The sequence below is a fragment of the Hypanus sabinus genome, chromosome 2, assembly GCF_030144855.1.
Source record: "Hypanus sabinus isolate sHypSab1 chromosome 2, sHypSab1.hap1, whole genome shotgun sequence".
In the NCBI taxonomy this organism is placed as follows: Eukaryota; Metazoa; Chordata; class Chondrichthyes; order Myliobatiformes; family Dasyatidae; genus Hypanus; species Hypanus sabinus.
Window position 1 is genome coordinate 107,491,902 of NC_082707.1, and position 20,575 is coordinate 107,512,476.

The following is a 20,575-nucleotide window of genomic DNA, read 5'->3' on the forward strand; positions in this document are numbered from 1 at the left end:
AGTATGGACTAATTCTGCTAGATGGAGGAGAGTGGTGGTAAAGGGGATCTGGTTGGGTCTGGAATCCAAAAAGAAGTGGAGAGCTGAGCTCAGACTAGAAAAGACGAGGAGAAAATTCTTTAGCCAATCGATAGTGAATCTGGAATTCATTGCTCCAGATGGCTGTTGAGACCAAGTCATTGAGTATATTTAAAGCAGAGCATTAGGTTCTTGATTAGTCAGGGTGTCAAAGGTTACAGGGAGGAGCAGAATGTGATCCTAAATCAACCATGATGGAATGGTGGAACAGACTCAATGGACCAAATGGCCTAATTCCGCTCCTGTGTCTTATGGAATGGCCTCTTCGGCTGTAACCATTTTATCATTCTCTGCACTATCAAATTAGAAGGTAGAGCAACTACTTTAAACTTGAAGACCAAATTTTAAAATGATACTGTTCCCATTAAATTTTCCCATCAGTTGTCAGACTGCATTTCTGTCTGTGAGTATCTCAGTAAGCAAACACCAATTCTTGTTTTAAACAGGCGGATGTTAACAAAGCTCGGATTGATGAAGCCAATGAGAGAGCAAACAAACTCATCAAAAAGTAATGCGGAGCTCATGAAACTCACCTCTGAATTTACAGCTTCACACTAGAGCCTGATTTCCATGCAAGTCACTGTCTTGCGCCTCCACATCTCAATTTCTCCTATCAACGTATCTCCTTGAAATTATAATTGTAAGATGTTCCAAGTGCCTCACAGCATTATTGACTATGTACAGCTTCCCAGCCAGACTGCAACCACAACCATCCTCAGTGACCTGTATAGAGAAGTGACTGATCTCTCAAATGTTCTTGTGGCTATATATTCCATAGGGAACCTTGGATGTAAATGTGTTGGAGAACTTACTGGAAAGGGAACCTAAGGAAAAATACTAACTCATACCTCTACTACAGCAGATACACTTCCGATCAGTTCCCCATTCATTGTCTTCCTCTACCATGGCCATCTTTATGACTATTGCTTATGTATAGTCGTAAAGATGGCCATGATAGAGGAAGACAATATGTATATAAGCAATTATCCACCCCATGTCAGTCTCCTTTGCCACAATTACCATCATTTCAGCTGCTGTTGACAACTGCCATCCTACCTGATTGGTGGAGAATGAGGAACTGGAGAAAGGGTTGGACATTTTTCTTGCAGTAGTGTACCAGAGACTCCCAACTAAAGGAATGGTGCCCTGTCTCAAAGATGGACCATCGTCTGCACACCATTTCTCCCTTCACAATTCTTGTACTTGCTACTATAACACCTATGCTAATTTTTTAAATAAGGGACTTCTCTAAACTTAAAAAAAATGTATCCAGGTCCTTTCCCTCATAATTAAAGAATGATCCAAGCTCCACCCAGTTGCTATAACTATATACTGGCATGAATTTATTTCATACCTCCACCACTGTCTCCATTAAGAGTTTTGGGCACTGGCTGTACATGGTGCTAATAAAATGCCTTTAGAAGGGGCATATATGCTCTGCTAATTGGGTGAAGCTGGCTTTCCCCTTGGACAAAATTCTCTACACAAAGCTTATTATGTTTATCAGGGACATCGCGTGAAGCCTCGCCTGGCTTCATTACTTAATAGTGAGTTGCATACAGTGAGTAAAATATATTGTACATTTAATCATTTTTCTCCGCGTGCACTGAGAAATGTTTAATAATGTGAAATGTGATCACAAACTTTATCCTTTCACCTTTACATGTCTCAATACTTTTTCTAAAATAAAGATGCATATTCTCCCCTGAAGTTGTTATAATTGAAATTCAGTTCAGAGCATAATTATATAGAAGGCAGGAGAATGGGTCAGCCCAAGCAAACTTTACTTTGTTCCCTCTATTCTGCTTTTTCACATCAAATTGGGAAACAAAATAGGCATAGGATCAAAACATTTGCACATAAATGACAAATGGTAACCCTGTCTCATCAACAAGAGTTTACACAAGGGATAATGGTTGCAATTACATCTTGAAACTGAGCCTTGACAGAATGGGTAATGCCTCAGGTTGCAGACACTGCCAACAGTGAAGAGTGTGGGAGATAGCTGACCATTCATACTCCTGGTCAGGTTGCACCCCTCAAAGTAGTGTGCACAGTACTGAGATCAAAGAAGCAACAGTGTCTTGGGAGTGAGTAAAGCCCAATGCCCTTATTTAGCAGCAGCTTAAACTAGAGTGTGTAGTGTTTTATAAGACCATCAGCTTAACTGCAAAACAGGTAAGGAATTCATGTTCATTTCTCTTACAACATGGTAGAGGTACTTCCACTCCTTTGGGCTAACAAGCTACTATGATTGTTTAACCAGCCATCAATGGACCAGCCCGTTGTCCCATAGTTCAAAGGCTCGTGCACCTAGATGTCCGTTAGATAAATTTCTTCTTTGTTGCTGTAAAGCGCTCCATGTACTGAAAGGAGAAAGAATAATCACGAGTCAGACAGTAGCACCACAACCATCCAGTAAGGACAGGCCAGCACCCTGAGCTCTAAACCCAAGCTTAGTGCACTACCGCCAGGCTGACTGAATGCCTTGCTCACTTGGGCGAGGCACAGAAGGGCAAGCACATGAATGGAACAACAGTATGTAGAATGAGCACACAATCTTGGAACGGCTGGGAAATTATAGGGTACAGGAAAGGATTAGTATTTACAGAATACTATGGGAAAGGGGGAGAAGATTTTGACTGGGTACAAGTGTACATGGGGAGAGGTTAGAACACTGCAATTGCTAGCAGTACCAACAATATTTCTGAGCTAATGTTTTCACTTCACATTCTGGATACAGATGAAACAGCGAAGAATTCCTGGTCTTATTGCTGCTAAGAAAGCCACCACACAGCAGCCTTCCTACTTCTCATCACTGAAACCCACCTGATCATATCCCTCCAGGTCTCGCAGCTTCCTTATTTCAAAGAGATTGCCTTCCAGAGCCAACAGACAGATCTGGGAATCAGCCAGAATGCTGATGGGAATCATGGAGATTTCTAAACAGTTTTCTTCCATCCGCAGCACCTTCAGCCGTGGACAACGGGAGATGCGTGGTGATATCTGAGAGATCTGAAAGCACAAACTGGTTACTTTAAAATCAAACTAGCAGGCACACAGCTGCTATTGCTGGAAATCCGTAGCAACTGGATGAATTCAGGTGGTCAGGCAGCATCAAACTGCTAGTTTGTCTTTCAGAACTTAAGGATCATTGACCTGACATACTGTCTCCACATTTGCTGCCTGATCAACTGTTTCCAGTATTCTCTGCTTCTGTTACAGCTTTTCAGCGTCTGTTGTTTTGCTTTCAATAACTGATGCAGCCATAAGTTTGTTTAGGTTTATTTGTACTTCTTGTGGTTCCTATCCAAGTACCTCAATTGGATTACTCAGTTTTCCAAGTTCAAGATAATATATAGTGGCATGCAAAAGTCTGGGCACCACTGGTCAAAATTTCTGTTACTGTGAATAGTTAAGTGAGTAGAAGATGAACTGATCTTCTAAAGTCATAAAGTTAAAGATGAAACATTCTTTTCAGCATTTTAAGCAAGATTAGTGTATTATTTTTGTTTTGTACCATTTTAGAGTGGGGGAAAAAGGAAAGGAGCACCATGCAAAAGTTTGGGCACCTCAAGAGATTTAAGCTCTCAGATAACTTTTACAAAGGTCTCAGACCTTAATTAGCTTGTTAGGGCTATGGCTTGTTCAAAGTCATCATTAGGAAAGGCCAGGTGATGCAAATGTCAAAGCTTTATAAATACCCTTACTCCTCAAACCTTGTCCCAACAATCAGCAGCCATGGGCTCCTCTAAGCAGCTGCCTAGCACTCTGAGAATTAAAATGAATGATGCCCACAAAGAAGGCTATAAGAAGATAGCAAAGTGTTTTCAGGTAGCCATTTCCTAAGTTCTTAATGTAATTAAGAAATGGGAGTTAACAAGAATGGTGGAGGTCAAGTTGAGGTCTGGAAGACCAAGAAAACTTTCTGAGAGAACTACTCGTAGGTTTGCTAGAAAAGCAAATCAAAACCCGTTTGACTGCAAAAGATCTTCGGGAAGATTTAGCAGACTCTGAAGTGATGGTGCATTGTTCTACTGCGCAGCGACGGGACTCCGCCTTCCACCTGTGGACATGTAAGACACAGTTCCTTTCTGTTGGCCTTTAATCTCTCCCTCTCCTGACTTAAACTTTGAAATTTTAACTTTATTCAGTCGGATCCTGTAGAGCGACAGTTATAATTATGTCTAACATGAGCAGCACCAGAAAAAATCCTGAAACAGGCAATGGTAAGCTTAAAAAAGCTGACAAGACTTCAGAGGAGCCACCATGGGTAAATAGATTAGTCTCAAATCAGCTATATCGTTACTGAATTAACTCAACTAAAAGAAAGATTTCTTCTCTTGGAGGAAAAAATTACTCTTTGAGCCTTGACCTTAAAGAGGTTAGTTGTAATGCGGCTGATATTTCTTCTCATTTGCAAAAAGCTCAACAACGGATCGTGGATTTGGAGGCTCGCTCTCATCGGAACAATATTCGAATTGTTGGATTAAAAGAGAAATCAGAATCTGCCGACACACTGGATTATTTTGCTAAAATGTTTCAATCTTTATTTCCTGAGGCTTGCTTGCAACCACCGGCTCATAAAGTTGGTGCTTTAAAATCCTCAGTTCGTTAAAACAAGCATGTCGTTGTGCGTTTTATTTGTCTTAGAGACAAAGACTACATTTTTTTTACTTTTTTTATTGAGTTTTCAAATAATTACAGAAGGAAAAAGAAAATATGTAAAAAAATATATATATACCCTTCCCCCCCTCCCCCCAACATCCCTATAGAAAAAAAAAGGAAAAAAAAGAAAGAGTGCCTGGATATCAGGAGATCCGCACAAGCTCCATGGAGTTCGTTATAACTTTAGTATATATATATTTATTTCTTTCCCCAAATAACCAATTATTTTATCTTCGGAGCACCTATATATTTAATCCTGCCTTTTGTAAATAAGGGTGCCAAATTTTCAAAAATGTTTCATATTTATCTCTTAAATTATAAGTAATTTTTTCAAGTGGAATACAGCTGGAAATTTCATTCTTCCAACGATCTATACTTAAAGTATGCATCCGATTTCCAAGTAACTGCAATAGCGTTTTTGGCTACTGCCAGTGCAATTTTTATAAATTCTTTCTGATATTTATTCAATTTGGGTTTCGATTTTATCCCTTCAATGTCACCTAATAAAAATAATATCGGATTATGTGGAAGTTGTGTTCCAATAATTTGTTCCAATAAAACTCTTAAATTTGTCCAGAAAGGTTGAATTTTAGAACAAGACCAAGTAGAATGTAAAAAAGTACCGATTTCTTGTTTACATTGGAAACACTAATCGGATAAATTTGGGTTTAATTTATTTATTTTTTGTGATGTAAAAAATTATATTGTACTAATCTTAACCGGACATTTATTGTATTTGTCATACTATCAAGACATAGTCTTGACCAATTTGTTTCTTCAATTTTAATATTCAAGTCACTTTCCCATTTTTGTCTTGACTTATGGACTCCTTGTTTAATTGCCTGTTTTTGGATCAAGCTATACATACAAGAAATAAATTTTTTAGTCTTTCCTTTTTGAATTAAAGTTTCTATTTCATTAGATTTCGGCAATAACATTGTTTGACCTAATTTTTCTCTTAAATAAGCCCTTAATTGGAAGTAACAAAAAAAGTGTTGTTTGATACTTTATATTTATTCTTTAATTGATCAAATGACATTAATATACCTCCTTCAAAACAATCTCCGATATATCCAATCCCTTTTTGAAACCAATTATATAAAAGTTGATTATCCATTGTAAAAGGAATGTCTAATTTGAATTAAAGATCTCTTTGCTAATAAAGATTTCTTTGTCTTATCATCAACATTTATCTTATTCCATAAGTCAATCAAATGCTTTAATATAGGAGATTCTTTCTTTTCCCGTATCCATTTAGATTCCCATTTATATATAAAATCTTCTGGTGTATTTTCTCCTATTTTATCTAGTTCTATTCTAATCCATGCCGGTTTATCTTTCTCAAAAAAAGATGCAATAAATCAGAGTTGATTTGCTTTATAATAATTCTTAAAATTTGGAAGTTGTAACCCTCCTAGATCAAATTTCCATGTCAATTTTTCCAACGATATTCTTGACATCTTACCTTTCCAAAGAAACTTCCTCACATATTTATTTAACTCTTGAAAAAACTTTTGGGGTAGTTGTATTGGTAGTGATTGAAATAAGTACTGTAGTCTAGGGAATATATTCATTTTTATGGTATTTACTCTACCTACTAATGTTATTGGTAATACCATCCATTTATCAAGATCTTCTTGAATTTTTTTCAATAATGGTAAGTAATTTAATTTATATAAGTTCTTTATATCATTATCAACTCTTATACCTAAATATTTTATACCATTTGCCGGCCATCTAAATTGAGTTATTAATCGACATTGACTATAATCTCCTTTAGTAAGAGGTAAAATTTCACTTTTATCCCAATTTATTTTATAACCTGATATTTTCCCATATTCTTCTAATCTATAGGATAATTTACGCAACGAGTGCAATGGGTTTGTTAAATAAAGCAGAACATCATCAGCAAATAAGTTAATCTTGTATTCTTCCTGATTAACTCTGAAACCCTTAATATCTGGGTCCATTCTGATTAATTAGGCTAGTGGTTCTATCGCCAACACAAATAAAGCAGGTGATAATGGATAACCTTGCCTAGTTGACCTTGTTAACTGAAATGGTGTTGAAATTTGACCATTTGTCACTACTTTAGCTTTGGAATTAGTATTTAAAATTTTAATCCATTTTATAAAAGATACTCCTAATCCATATTTTTACAATACCTTAAATAAAAAATCCCATTCCAATCTATCAAATGCTTTTTCTGCATCTAAAGCAACTGCCACACTCATTTCCTCCCTCTTTTGCGCCAAATGAATTATACTAAATAACCGAGTTACATTATCTGCTGATTGTCTATTTTTAATAAATCCTGTTTGATCCATATGTACTAATTTTGGTAAGTATTTAGATAATCTGTTAGATAAGATTTTTGCTATTATTTTATAATCAGTGTTTAATAAAGAAATAGGTCTATATGATGCTAGCTTTAAAAGATCTCTACCTTTTTTTTGGCAATACTATTAAAATAGCTGTCGAAAAAGATTCTGGAAGTTTATGCATTCTTTCCGCTTAATGTATTAACTCCATAAAAGGAGGAATTAATAAATCTTTAAACTTTTTATAAAATTCAGGCGGAAAACCATCTTCTCCTGGAGATTTATTACTTTGAAATGATCCTAGGGCTTCTTCGACCTCTTTCAATGTAAAAGGCATATCTAATCCCTTCTATTCTTCCATATTTAATTTTGGAAGTTATTTGTGATATTATCTATCTTGACATTATCATTTTGTGATTCTGATTTATACAACTCAGAATAAAAATTCTTTAAAATTTCATTAATTTCTAAAGGTTTACAAGTAATTTTATTTACTCTTGTTCGAATTGCATTTATTGTTTTAGAAGTCTGGTCTGTTTTTAACTGCCGTACAAGGACCTTATGTGATCTTTCACCTAGTTCATAATATCTTTGTTTAGTTCTCATAATTGCTTTTTCTGTGCGATATGTCTTGTGTATTATATTGTAACTTATTAATAAGTTGTCTTCGTTTTTCTTCTGTCATATTTCTTTGAGATTCTTTTTCTAATTTTGTAATCTTTTTCCAATTGATCTATTTCTATCATATATTCCGTCTTAATTTTAGAAGTATAGCTTATTATCTGACTTCTCAAATATGCCTTCATTGCTTCCCACAATATAAATTTATCAACTGAATGTGAATTTGTATCTAAAAAGAACTGAATCTGCTTTTTCATAAAATCACAAAAATCTTGATGTTTTAGTAATACTGAATTAAATCTCCATCTATAAATTGATTCCTCTTTATCTATCATTGTCATTATCAAAGGAGAATGATCTGACAATATTCTCACTTTATATTCCATATTTTTCACTATCTTGAATATTCGTTGATAATAGGAAAAAAATCTATCCTTGAATATGTTTTATGTCTATTTGAATAAAATGAATAATCTTTCTTTTGGATTAATTCTTCTCCATATATCAATCAAATTTAAGTCTTTCATCAATGATAGAGTTAATTTTACTACTTTTGATTTTGTGACAGCCTTTGTTGATCTATCTAAAACTGGATCTAGACCAGGGATGGGCAAACTTTTTGACTTGTGAGCCACAAAGGGTTCTAAAATTTGACAGGGGGGCCGGACCAGGAGCAGATGGATGGAGTGTTTTGGTAATACACCTCATAAGAGAAAATAAAATATCATGGGATATGTAGAAAACATGTGCTTTAATTTCAATTGAAAATGAACAAATGCATTACAACAAAATATCTGTCTTTGAAGTCCCATGGTATTTAGCTATTTATTGAAATGACTTTTAAAACACTGAAAATTAAATGAATAAAATACAGCTTTTTTTAATAGTAACAGTTATTTTAACGCACTGAAAATTCTGTTATCCTTCAAGATATTATCATCATCACTCTCTTCCTGACTGTCTTTATTTCAAAAACGGTAGGAGATGCAGGTCTACTTGTCCTGTTCCTTCTTATTCAATTGTCCCGTGCCAAAACTCAACAACGACCAGCACAAAGACAGAACAGTGGCCAGTATGCTGAGCGCGTTATTTGATCTGGAGCGCATTTTTTATTTTGAGAAAGTACGTGCACCTGCGCACTACTCATGTCCATCACATAACAGAAATGACATGTAACATGTAAGGCTTATTGAAAAACATATTTTCAAATGCATTTTTTACATAACACAACAAAGAAACTTATTTTTAATTTCAGTGGGAACAGTGTTGTTGGTCTCCCTTTTTAGCCAGCGCATCAAAGTCTGGATTTAGTTTTGTTGTGGCGATTCTCAGGATGGATCTGAGGTGTTGGTCAGTTAACTTGGATCTGTGGCTGGCTTTGTTGATGTTCATGACGCTGAACGCCTGTTCACACAAATAGGTCAAGCCCAACAAAGAGTAAAGCGCAAATGTGGAGTAATACGCTGCACCTCAACAAAGGTCAATGTGTAGCAGTGTGCTACATACAGCGCTAAAATTACGACACAGAGTCGGTAACTGCAGTCGAAGAAAAAAAACTTTATTCGAAATCTCCAGCCTCATTTTTAAGCCTCCCTCAACCTGCCCCCCTGCGCAGAGGCTCCAAAGATCTGTGCTCGCAAATCCCCGCAGGCTATCTCCCTTAACCGGAACGCTGGCTAATTGTGATCCGGTTCGGATGTGCCAGGAAATGGGTCGCCACAAATGTATATAGAGTATATACAAATGTATATATATCTATTGGGAAAACGCCGGAATTGCGGGGAAAAAAACATTAACAAGGTTTATTAATATAATTTCATCAAGTTCTGCGGGCCGGATTAAAAAGCTTAACGGGCCGCATATGGCCCGCGGGCCGTAGTTTGCCCATGCCTGAGCTAGACAAAAGTTAAAATCTCCACCTATTAATATTTTGTCATGTGCGTTAGCCAAATTCAAAAAGACCTCCTGTATAAATTTTACATCATTTTCAGTTGGTGCATATTCATAAGAGTCCATAGTTCTGAAAAAATTTGACAATGTATAATTACATATCTCCCCGCCGAATCAATTAATACGTTTTGTATTTTAATTGGTAAATTTTTATTAAACGAAATTGCAACTCCTCTCACCTTTGAATTAAATGAAGCTGCAATAACATTTCCAACCCAGTCTTTTTTAAATTTCTGATGTTCTATGTCTGTTAAATGTGTTTCTTGTAAAAAAGCTATATCTGTTTTCATTTTTTTAATGTATGTTAAAATTCTTTTTCTTTTCACCGGTCCATTAACATTAAAACTTTAAAAATTCAGTAATTTAGTCATTATTTTTAATTATATTACTCCAATCTATAATAATACCTAATCTTTCAACTTTCATGGTATCTTGGGAAATCTTTTTAAGATTCTCCATGTTGCTATGTGTATCCCCCACCGATCATCCAGGCAGAAAGATAGAAGAAAAATAGAGTATAAAGAAAAAACAAAATACCCCCCTACTAATGTTGTGAAAAAAAAACACATTACCCCCCTCTGTTGTACAGGTCATGGCAATCGCCATGATTACACACGTGAATCCCGTAGTAATCGATCCAAAGCTCCCCAGCTCCCCCCCGCAACATAAAAAATATATATACAAGAAAAAAAATACTATTCTTAATTAGTATTTCTGAAATTTTGCTTTTCTCCCCTCTATCATCCTTAAATGTCCATCATTTCCATTCACTGTCTCTATATTCATCTTTAATCCATTACGCTTGGAAATCTCTATGTGTAATTAGCGAATAGATGGAAGTTTTTGTGCGAACTCCTCCGCTTCTCGATAATCGGTAAAAAATCTTTTTCCCTCCTCCAAAAAAATTATCAGTGTTGCTGGGTGACGCATTATAAATTTATAACCCTTTTCCCATAAAACTTTTTTCGCTGGGTTAAATTCCTTCTTTCTCTTCAGAAGGTTATAACTTATATCAGGATAAAAAAGAACTGCCTTCCCTGCTATCATCAATGGCCCGTTTCTCTTTTTGGCACATTGGGCATTCGCCTTCAGGATCTTTTCTTTATCTTGGTATCTTAAGCATTTTATCAAAATTGATCGTGGATTTTGATCAGCTTGAGGTCTTGACCTTAAGGCTCTATTAGCCCTTTCAATCTCAATTAGAGTTTCTCCTTCCATTTCCAATTTTTCAGGGATCCATTTTTGAAAAAAAATTACTGGATCTTCTCCTTCTATATCTTCTTTAAGTCCAACAATTTTAATATTGTTTCGTCTACTAAAATTTTCAAGCTTATCAATTTTTTCCATGAATTGTTTTCTTTCTGATGTCCAGGCAGTAGTATCATTTTCTATTTTATTCATTCTTTCAACCATGTCTTCCGTTGTAGTTTCCAAATCTATAATTCTCTTTTCCATTTTTTCCTGCCTTTTTGTCATTTTATCAAACATAATCTCCATATTTATCACTTCTTGTTTGATTACTTTTAATACGTTTAATTTTTCTAATTTACGCATTATTTGCATCAAAGTCTTTTCTATTTTTCCAGAAAAACTTTTACCTCCATCTTCGTCTGATTTTTCCAGAGAATCTGACCCTCTCTCTCAGATTCACTTTCGGTTTCAGTTGTAACTAGGACTTGTAGTTCTGGTTGCTCCCGTTTACGTATGCTCCTTCCTTCACGTTTGCGCAGTTCTCGTTGGTCTTTTTCTTTAAAAATGGTCGATGTTGCCGCAGTTTCCTGTTCTGTATCGCTGGTGGTATAATGTACCTGAGCCCGCGGTTCTTTGGCAGAAGTGAGCCTTGATTCTGTTCCAACTTGCGTTGTCTTCACGGTAGTAGTTTTCTTCATCTTCTGTTTGTGAGGCATAACTTGAAACAATCCGGAGTAGTTTATAAGTAACTTTTAGAAAGTATTGACTAACTTTTCTTCACTTAAACATTCATTTATTGATTTTTTACGGGAGAGCTGGGTTCCAGCGTCTCGATCCTACATCATCACGTGACGTCCCCCAAAGACTATTAAGCTTGCAAGAAAACAAAGATTGTTACCATTTCAAAGCTCTGAGATTAGCTTCTTCAAAGATTTTCCACATGAAATTGTTCAGAAACATTCTGGATTCGCTGCTGTAATGTGTACAACTTATCAAAGACAGTTGCATCCATCTCTTCAATACCCAGCTAAATTAAGGCTTTTCGTTAAAAATTCTGGGGTTCGTATTTTTGAGGACCCAGCTGAAGCTCTGCATTTTATTAATTCTCTCCCTGACGTGTCTGAAGTCTGAATGATTTACTACTGTTTGATTGTCTCGCCACGTAAGGAGTGATGAAATCGGAAGATTTGATGGGTATGAAAAGTCTTTACCTTGAAATGTACCTTTATATCTGAAATAGACTGGTTTGGATGGTTTTAACCTCAGAAGACATGGTGAGGGAACTGTCGAAAGACTGTAGATAACTTTGAACCATCTGGAATTTTTTTTCTTGTTCGCAGCATTTAAATGAACTAATTGCTTTTCTGCTTCGAATGCTTTTGTTTAGAACTTTTAAGTAATTATCTGGGTTTCTTTACGTTTTAAAGATAGATTTGATAATTTAAAGATGGTGATTGTTTTTCTTCTGAGCAAATATTTCAAGAATTTTTTTGGACGGTTTGTTTTCCTTACCTAATATTATGAAGGTTATTTTCAAAACTGAAGGTCGTTTCTAATAACTGTTCTTTACAACTCAACTGTAATGAGCTGTATGTCAACTGTAATGAGATGTATATTCAGAAGAGGGAAACAGATGACTCTTTTCATTTTTACCTTCTATTCAGGCAGGTGGAGTTTATAATTGCTTTTCATAAATTCTTTGGGGCTTGCGTTGATCGATATCAACTTATTTCCGGGCTTTGTAGGTTGGCTGGGTTTTTTCCTTTTTTCTTATTTTTTATCCCCATTATGGAATTCCAGAGCGTACTCAAATTATTATTGTTATCTCCACCATTCTTGACTACCTTATCCTGACATTCATCAAACTACTTTTTTAAGATATAAAGTCTCATGATAGATATTTAAACAGTTAAATGTTTTAAGTTGGAATGTCCGTGGTTGGAATCATCCTATTAAGCGTAAGAAAACATTTAAAACTGTTAACCGATTCCAACCTGATATACTTTGCACAAGAGACGCATATCAGGTTATGTGATAAAAATCAATTTTTTTAAATTTTGGAAGGATCCTCAGTTTCATGCAAATTCTCAAAGTAAAATTAGAGGTGTTTCCATTTTTATTGATTCCGATATTCCTTTTAGCCAGGAGGATATTATAGTTAATATTAATGGTGGATTTTTGATTGTTGAAGGAACAATTTACAACAGGAAAATGGTTTTGATTAATATATATGGAACAAGTGTTGATGATCCCGCTTTCTTTAAAGTTGTTTTTGCTCTATTACTTGATCTAAATGAATATATGTTATTAATGGGTGGTGATTTTAATACTTGTTTAAATCCTTTAATAAATAAGTCATCATCCAAACATCAACTCTCTAATTGTTCTGCATCACTTATTAATTCCTTTTTAATTGATTATGGCTTAATTTAAATTTGGAGACATATGCATCCTAGTGATAGAGAATATTCCTTTTTCTCACATGTTCATAATATTCAAGAATCGACTACTTTATAGTCGAGCCTCGACTTCTATTTAATGTTCAGAAATGTGAATATTATGCAATTGTTATCTCTGATCACGCTCCCTTAAATCTAATAATTGAACTGAAAGATGTTGCTTCTGCAAGACCACTTTGGCGTCTTCAAGAACATTTGTTACAAAGCTCAGAATTTGTTGAGTTCATTGAAGCTTAGATAAGAGTTTTTTTCTCTAACAATAAAGGAAACGTCTCAAAGTTAGTAATTTGGGATACATTAAAAGCTTACTTGGTCAGATTATTCCGTATATAGCTAAGCTGAAGAAACTGACAAGAATAGAATTAGATAACATCAATGCAACCTCTCTAAATGTTGATTTGTTTAAAAGAGTGCAATTACAATCACAATATAATTTATTACTAACTTACCCTATTGAAGGATATTTGCTTAAATTGAAATGTCAGTTTTATAATTTTGGGGTTAAAAATAATAGGCTCTTAGCCTCCCAATTAAGGGCAGCTAGAGCTAAAAGACAAATTTTAAAGATTCATAAAGATAATGAAGATATAGTAAGTAATCATGAAGACAATAATATTTTTCAGGATTTTTATTCGGATCTTTATAAATCTCAATTTCCTGCAGATTCCTCCAAAATAAGGCTTATTTTACATAAGATTAATTTTCCTCAAATTACTGTTGAAGCTCAACAGATGCTTGATGCTCTAATTATTGAGCAGGAAATTCAGAAAGCTATGTTGTCAATGCAATCAGGTAAAGCTCCTGGACTTGATGGTTATTCGGTAGGATATTACAAAAAATTACTTTCTCCATATCTTTCAGAAATATTTCATGAATCTTTTGAGAAGGGTAATTTACCACCTTTTTATGAAGCTTCTGTTTCCTTAATCCTTAAGAAAGATAAAGATCCTACTGAATATTCATCATATAGACCTATTTCATTATTAAATGTGGATGCAAAAATTCTTCCTAAGATAATGGCTAACCATTTCGAAAATATTTAACTAAAATCATCTCTATGGATCAAACAGGCTTTATTAAAGGCTGTTACTCTTTCTCCAATGTTTAGATTGATGAACATTATATATTCATCACTATCTAAGATACACCGATTTGTTATTTCTCGATGCAGAAAAGGCATTTGATAGAGTTGAAAGCACATTCCCGTTTAAGGTATTAGAAAAATTTGGCTTTGGTAATATTGTCAATAGGTGGATTCAAATGATCTACAAGAATCTTATTGCTACTGTTATCACTAATAATCTCAGGTCCGCTTTTTTCACTTTCACACAAGTACTAGACAGGGATGTCCATTAAGCTCTTTATTATTTAATCTTGTACTACAACCTTTGGCTATAATACTCCGTGAAGCTAAAAATATTCATGGCATCTCTATAAATGGGACCACATAAGATTTCTCTTTACGCAGATGATGTTTTGGTTTATATTTCGAACCCTGAAGAATCTATTCCTAATCTTTAGGAAATACTAAATGATTTTGGAAAATTTTCAGGATATAAACTTAAATAAAAGTGAATTGTTTCCATTAAATACTCCTGTTTTTATATACGATATTCCATTTAGAATTCTTTTAAATATTTAGGTATTATAATTACTAAAAAATAAGGATCTTTATAAAGCTAATGTAGTTTCTTTAACGGACTCGATGAAACAATTATTTTCTAGATGGAACCCACTTACACTTTCTTTAATAGGTCGTATCCATGCCATGAAAATGATGATTTTACCTAGATTTTTATATATTTTTGAAAATATACCTATCATTTTAACTAAAAAATTTTGATCAAATTGACTATTATTTAGTCCTTTATTTGGAACAATAAAAGACCAAGAATTAATAAATATAATTTACAAAAATCTAAAAAAGATTGTGGACTTGCACTTCCTAATTTAAGATTGTATTATTGGGCTGTTAATATTCAACAATTATGTTTTTGGCTGTATTGGCTCGATAAAAGCCAAAAACCAGTTTGGATTGATTTGGAATTAAAAGCTATCAAACAATTTCATTTAACCTCATTTATTAGGAGCTCCATTACCTTTACAACTCTCTAAAATTCCAAACTTAAATCTCTACCCTGTTATTAAACAGTCCTTACAGATTTGGTTTCAGTTTCGCAATTTAAAATTTTAAACAATTTAAATTGTCTAGCTCTTTATATCAAAATTTTTTATTTAAACCTTCAATAACCGATCCCATTTTCTCTTATAGAGAGTAATGTTATGTCTTAGTTTGGAAAAAATTATAAGTAAAACTTTTGATCCTTGATTCAATTTTGAGAGAAGATGGGGCTCTTTTGCAAAATATAATTTAATTTGAATTAATTAAATAAATTAATTAAATTTAATTGAATTAATTTCCTTCCAATTTTATTTTATATAAATGTGAATTGGCGGTTGATGATTTTTCTATATATATGAGAGAGATGATGGTAATAAGACGTATTGCTCCGGGAGTTGATTCGTAATTTTTTTTTTCTTTTTCCTTCACTTGTAGTTAGTGGGGTTTCTTTTTTTTTTAGTTAGTTGGGGTTCTCTTTTTTCCTTATTTTTATAAAATAGTTTTTTTTCATTATTATATATATTTTTTGATAAGTTTTTTTCTTCAGCTTTATTAATTGTATATATATATCAACCTGTTGAAGTCTTGTATCATTTTATGGCTGTAGATTATGTATCGATAAAAAGATTTTTAAAATGAAATACTGTGCAGCGACATCTGCACAAATATGACCTTCACAGAAGAACCATCAGAAGAAAACCTTTCCTGCGTCCTCACCACAAAATTCAGCATCAGAAGTTTGCAAATGAACATCTAAACAAACCTGATGCATTTTGGAAATAAGTCCTATGGACTGATGAAGTTAAAATAGAACTTTTTGGCCACAATGAGCAAAGGTATGTTTGGAAAAAAAAGGGCGCAGAATTTCATGAAAAGAACACCTCTCCAACTGTTAAGCACGGGAGTGGATCGGTCATGCTTTGGGCTTGTGTTGCTACCAGTTGCATGGGGAACATTTCACTGGTAGAGGGAAAAATGAATTCAATTAAATAACAGCAAATTCTGGAAACAAACATCACAGTGTCTGTAAAAATGCTGAAGATGAAAAGAGGACGGCTCCTACAACAGGATGATGATTCTAAACACACCTCAAAATCCACAATGGACTACCTCAAGAGGCACAAGCTGAAGGTTTTGCCATGGCCCTCACAGTCCCCTGACCTAAACACCACCGAAAAATCTGTAGATAAAACTCAAAAGAGCAGTGCATGCAAGACAGCCCAAGAATCTCACAGAACTAGAAGCCATTTGCAAGGAAGAATGGGCGAAAGACCCCCAAACAAGAATTGAAAAACTCCTAGTTGGCTACAGAAAGCATTTACAAGCTGTGATACTTGACAAAGTACTAAGTACTGACCATGCAGGGTGCCCAAACTTTTACTTCGGGCCCTTTTCCTTTTTTGTTATTTCTATCTTTTACAGTTTCAAAATAAAGAAATAATCTTGCTTAAAATATTAAAGAAATGTGTCATCTTTAAATTTATGCCTTTTGGAAATCAGGTCACCATTTACTCGCTTAGCTATTCACAGTGACAGAAATTTTGATTGGGGTGCCCAAACTTCTGCATGCCACTGTGCAGTACATGCATAATATAACTGTCCCAAACTACACTAGAGCTTTTCAGATATAGTAACCGACCTGGTTCTGGTTGACATTAAGTTCAATAGCTTGCAGCTGCTCCAGGTCATCCGGAAGACGCTGGATTTGGTTCTTGGACAAGTCCACCACATCTAGGTGTCGTAGTTGACATAGTTGGAGGGGAAACTCCCGCAGCCGGTTCCCAGAGAGACTCAGGGTCTTCAGGGCTGCCAGCTGCCCAAAACTGGAAGGGAGATGCTTCAATGAGTTAGCACAGAGGTGAAGACTCTCCAGTTTCCTCAGCTTGCCCAAATCCTCAGGAAGAACAGCTGACAGGAAAGGAAAGACAAACCTGTTCAATGAGTAGGATTGATAACAAGTCAAGGTACTGAGCCATAGTATGATTGTGGATCACTGCAAGGCTTTAAACCTTAGGACAGAAAGTTTCATGTTTCTGGAACACCAACTACCACAGGCAGGCAGCGAATCAGATTGGTTGCACAAGGGTTGTATGATGCAGTAAGAGAAAAGGGTACAGACGCCTGGGATTAGGATCAGTCAATAATGTCCCTAACAGAATGTATGGGCTTCACCTACCCAAAACTTGGAACCAAAAATATTTGAGAGTAAACAATGCTACTGAGGTATTCAAATCAAATGTATCAGGGAAATAAAGCAAGTAGGAGATGGAATGTTGAAAAAAATTAAAACACAGGAAAGTAAGAACATGTGGATAGGTGGAGTAAGTGGAGTAATAAACTCAAGCAGAGGTGTGTACACGTGCATGAAGATTGATGAGGTGAAAACAATAGATAATACAAGGGCAAACACGAGGAAATCTGCAGATGCTGGAAATTCAAACAACACAAAGTGCTGGTGGAACACAGCAAGCCAGGCAACATCTATAAGAAGCACTGTCAACGTTTTGGGCCGAGAACCCTTTGTCAGGACTAACTGAAAGGAAAGATACCAAGAGATTTTAAAGTAGTGGGGGGAGGGGGAAATACAAAAGACTGGAGGGGGTGGGATGAAGCTAAGAGCTGGAAAGGTGATTGGCGAAAGTGATACCGAGCTGGAGAAGGGAAAGGATCATGGGACGGGAGGCCTCAGGAGAGAGAAAGTGGGAGGGGGAGCACCAGATGGAGAACAGGCAGAGTGATGGGCAGAGAGAGAGAAAAAAAACTAAATATTGTCAGGGATGGGGTAAGAAGGGGAGGAGGGGCATTAACAGAAATTAAATAAGTCAATGTTCATGCTATCAGGTTGGAGGCTACCCAGCTGGTATTCAAGGTCTCCTCTACTGTCAAGATGAAGCCACACTCAGGTTGGAGGAACAACACCTTATATACAGGCTGGGTAGCCTCCAACCTGATGGCATGAACATTGACTTCTCTAATTTCCGTTAATGCCCCTCCTCCCCTTCTTACCCCATCCCTGACAATATTTAGTTGTTTTTTTTTCTCTCTCTGCCCATCACTCTGCCCGTTCTCCATCTCCCTCTGGTGCTCCCCCCCACTCCTTTCTTTCTCCTGAGGCCTCCCGTCCCATGATCCTTTCTCTTCTCCAGCTCTGTATCACTTTCGCCAATCACCTTTCCAGCTCTTAACTTCATCCCACCCCCTCTGGTTTTCTCCTATCATTTCGCATTTCCCCTCCCCCCCCCCACTACTTTCAAATCTCTTACTATCTTTCCTTTCGGTTAATCCTGACGAAGGGTCTCGGCCCAAAACGTCGACACCACTTCTCCCTATAGATGCCGCCTGGCCTGCTGTGTTCCACCAGCATTTTGTGTGTGTTGTGATAATACAAGGGTTGGATGTGAGGCAACAGCATTGATGGAGATGTGGTGCTGTGCTCTGTTGACAGTTTTCTTGGTCTTACCCAGTTTGTTGTTATTGAGAGTCAGACTCTTCAGTGCTGCGAACTGTCCAATAACAGAAGGCAAGTTCTCAATCTTGTTTCCCGAAAGATCCATCGTTCTCAAACTTCCTGCGAGTCTCTGTAGGTCCACAGGGAACTAAACATTTAAAAACAAATCCCATAAACCCCAAGGATCGCTAAAGGATTAAAAAGGCTATCGTACAGGCAGTCCCCGGGTTACTAAAGAGCACTGTTCCCGAGTCCGTCTTTAAATTGGATTTGTACATAAGTCAGAATCGGCACATCCGGTATTATTTAGCGTCAGTCAAACGTTTGTCTTGATATACAATATATATTTTACCTTTTTAAGCATATAAAATACATAACAAATGTACATATGTATTTCAATAATTAAACCACTGCGTTCCTTAGTAATAATTGTAGCTTTCATCGGGGCAGGGCTTTTCACAAGCTCCATTATTCTCACTTTATCCTTTAAAATTGTTCCAATCGGTGACCGACTGTAGCCTAACGTTTTTCCATTGACCGAATGCGTCTCACCTCTTTCCAATTGCTTTATTATTTCCACCTTACAGTATTTTCAACCGTGATCGTTTTCCATCAATGAAACAGATACAGTACAGTACATGCCATACACCGTGGGCAACATGACCTGAGCTGCCCCGGGTCCTAAAATCCACTGCACTGTGACAGATTAAATGGGACAAGTGGGGACGGGGCTGACCCAAATACGTACAATAAAACATCTTAAATATAATACAGTACTGTACATAATACTGTAATAATAAAAGTAACTACATATGGTTGCATCGATGTCTTACACACTAGAAGGGGCATTCGTGAGGTAACATTATGGTGGACCTGGTGCTGGAGACTCAGGGTTTGATTCTGCTGCTGGAGAGGGCAGGTTTACTACTGGAGTCAATTTCTTGAAGTAGGCATGAAGGGAGGCTTGTACAGAGCTTTTCTTTTTCATCATAAATGGCCTTGTAGCAGCTGAGGTTCTCCATAACTGCATGGTAAACTTTGGTGAACCTCTCTGTATTAGGATCTTGCTCCTCTAACTTTGCCATCCCTGTTTCAATGAGACAAAAGGCTTCAGCTAACTTTTTCAGTTCCAGAGATCATCTGCTGCTCTAGTTCCATAAGGTCTTCATTGGTCAGTTCTTCAGCATGGGAGTTGAGCAACTCTACAACAGCATTTTCACCAAAATCTAACTGCAGTTCATTACCAATATCAACCACAGCTTGCCTGGCTTTGGCGATGTTGTCAGCTGTAAGCCCCGAGAAGCATGCACAAACTGGGGGCACAATGTAAACCACACTCCTTTCATATTTGACTGCTTCTCTTCATCCCAAGAATCAGCAATATTTTTGATGGCATCACAGATGTTATAATCCCTCCAGACTTCCCTTCAGCTCATCACATCATCTTGGGTAGCTCTGACTGCTTGTGAGAAGGTCCGCCATAAATAATAGGCCTTAAAGGAGGCTGTGACTCCCTAATCCATTGGCTGAAGTAGCGATGTGGTGTTGGGGGGTAAAATATGACTTTTACATTGGGGTGAAGGTCATCTAAAGTGCTTGGATGTCCAGGTGCATTGTCAAGCACAAAGAGAATCTTGAAAGGAATTTTCTTGGCCAAGCAATAACGTTCAACAGCAGGAACAAAATGGTTCAAGAACCACTCTTCAAAGATGGCAAT

The 20,575-nt window shown here is 36.2% G+C and overlaps 2 protein-coding genes across 3 annotated transcripts in view; one reads left to right on the plus strand and one right to left on the minus strand.

Moving 5' to 3' along the window:
* Positions 1–1,788, plus strand: part of LOC132381927 (synaptosomal-associated protein 23-like) — a 53,362-nt gene extending 51,574 nt beyond the window's left edge. The window contains exon 8 of the mRNA XM_059951641.1: positions 525–1,788. Coding sequence (XP_059807624.1) covers positions 525–590 — 66 coding nt within the window. The 3' untranslated portion in view covers positions 591–1,788. The remainder of the gene's footprint in view (positions 1–524) is intronic.
* The window catches only part of lrrc57 (leucine rich repeat containing 57), a 30,154-nt gene continuing 11,259 nt past the window's right edge, over positions 1,681–20,575 (minus strand). For both annotated transcript variants that reach the window (XM_059951626.1, XM_059951632.1), the window contains exons 3-6: positions 18,871–19,006; positions 17,050–17,318; positions 2,908–3,093; positions 1,681–2,444 (exon numbers count right to left, since the gene is read on the minus strand). In XM_059951626.1, coding sequence (XP_059807609.1) covers positions 2,403–2,444; positions 2,908–3,093; positions 17,050–17,318; positions 18,871–19,006 — 633 coding nt within the window. In that variant the 3' untranslated portion in view covers positions 1,681–2,402. The remainder of the gene's footprint in view (positions 2,445–2,907; positions 3,094–17,049; positions 17,319–18,870; positions 19,007–20,575) is intronic.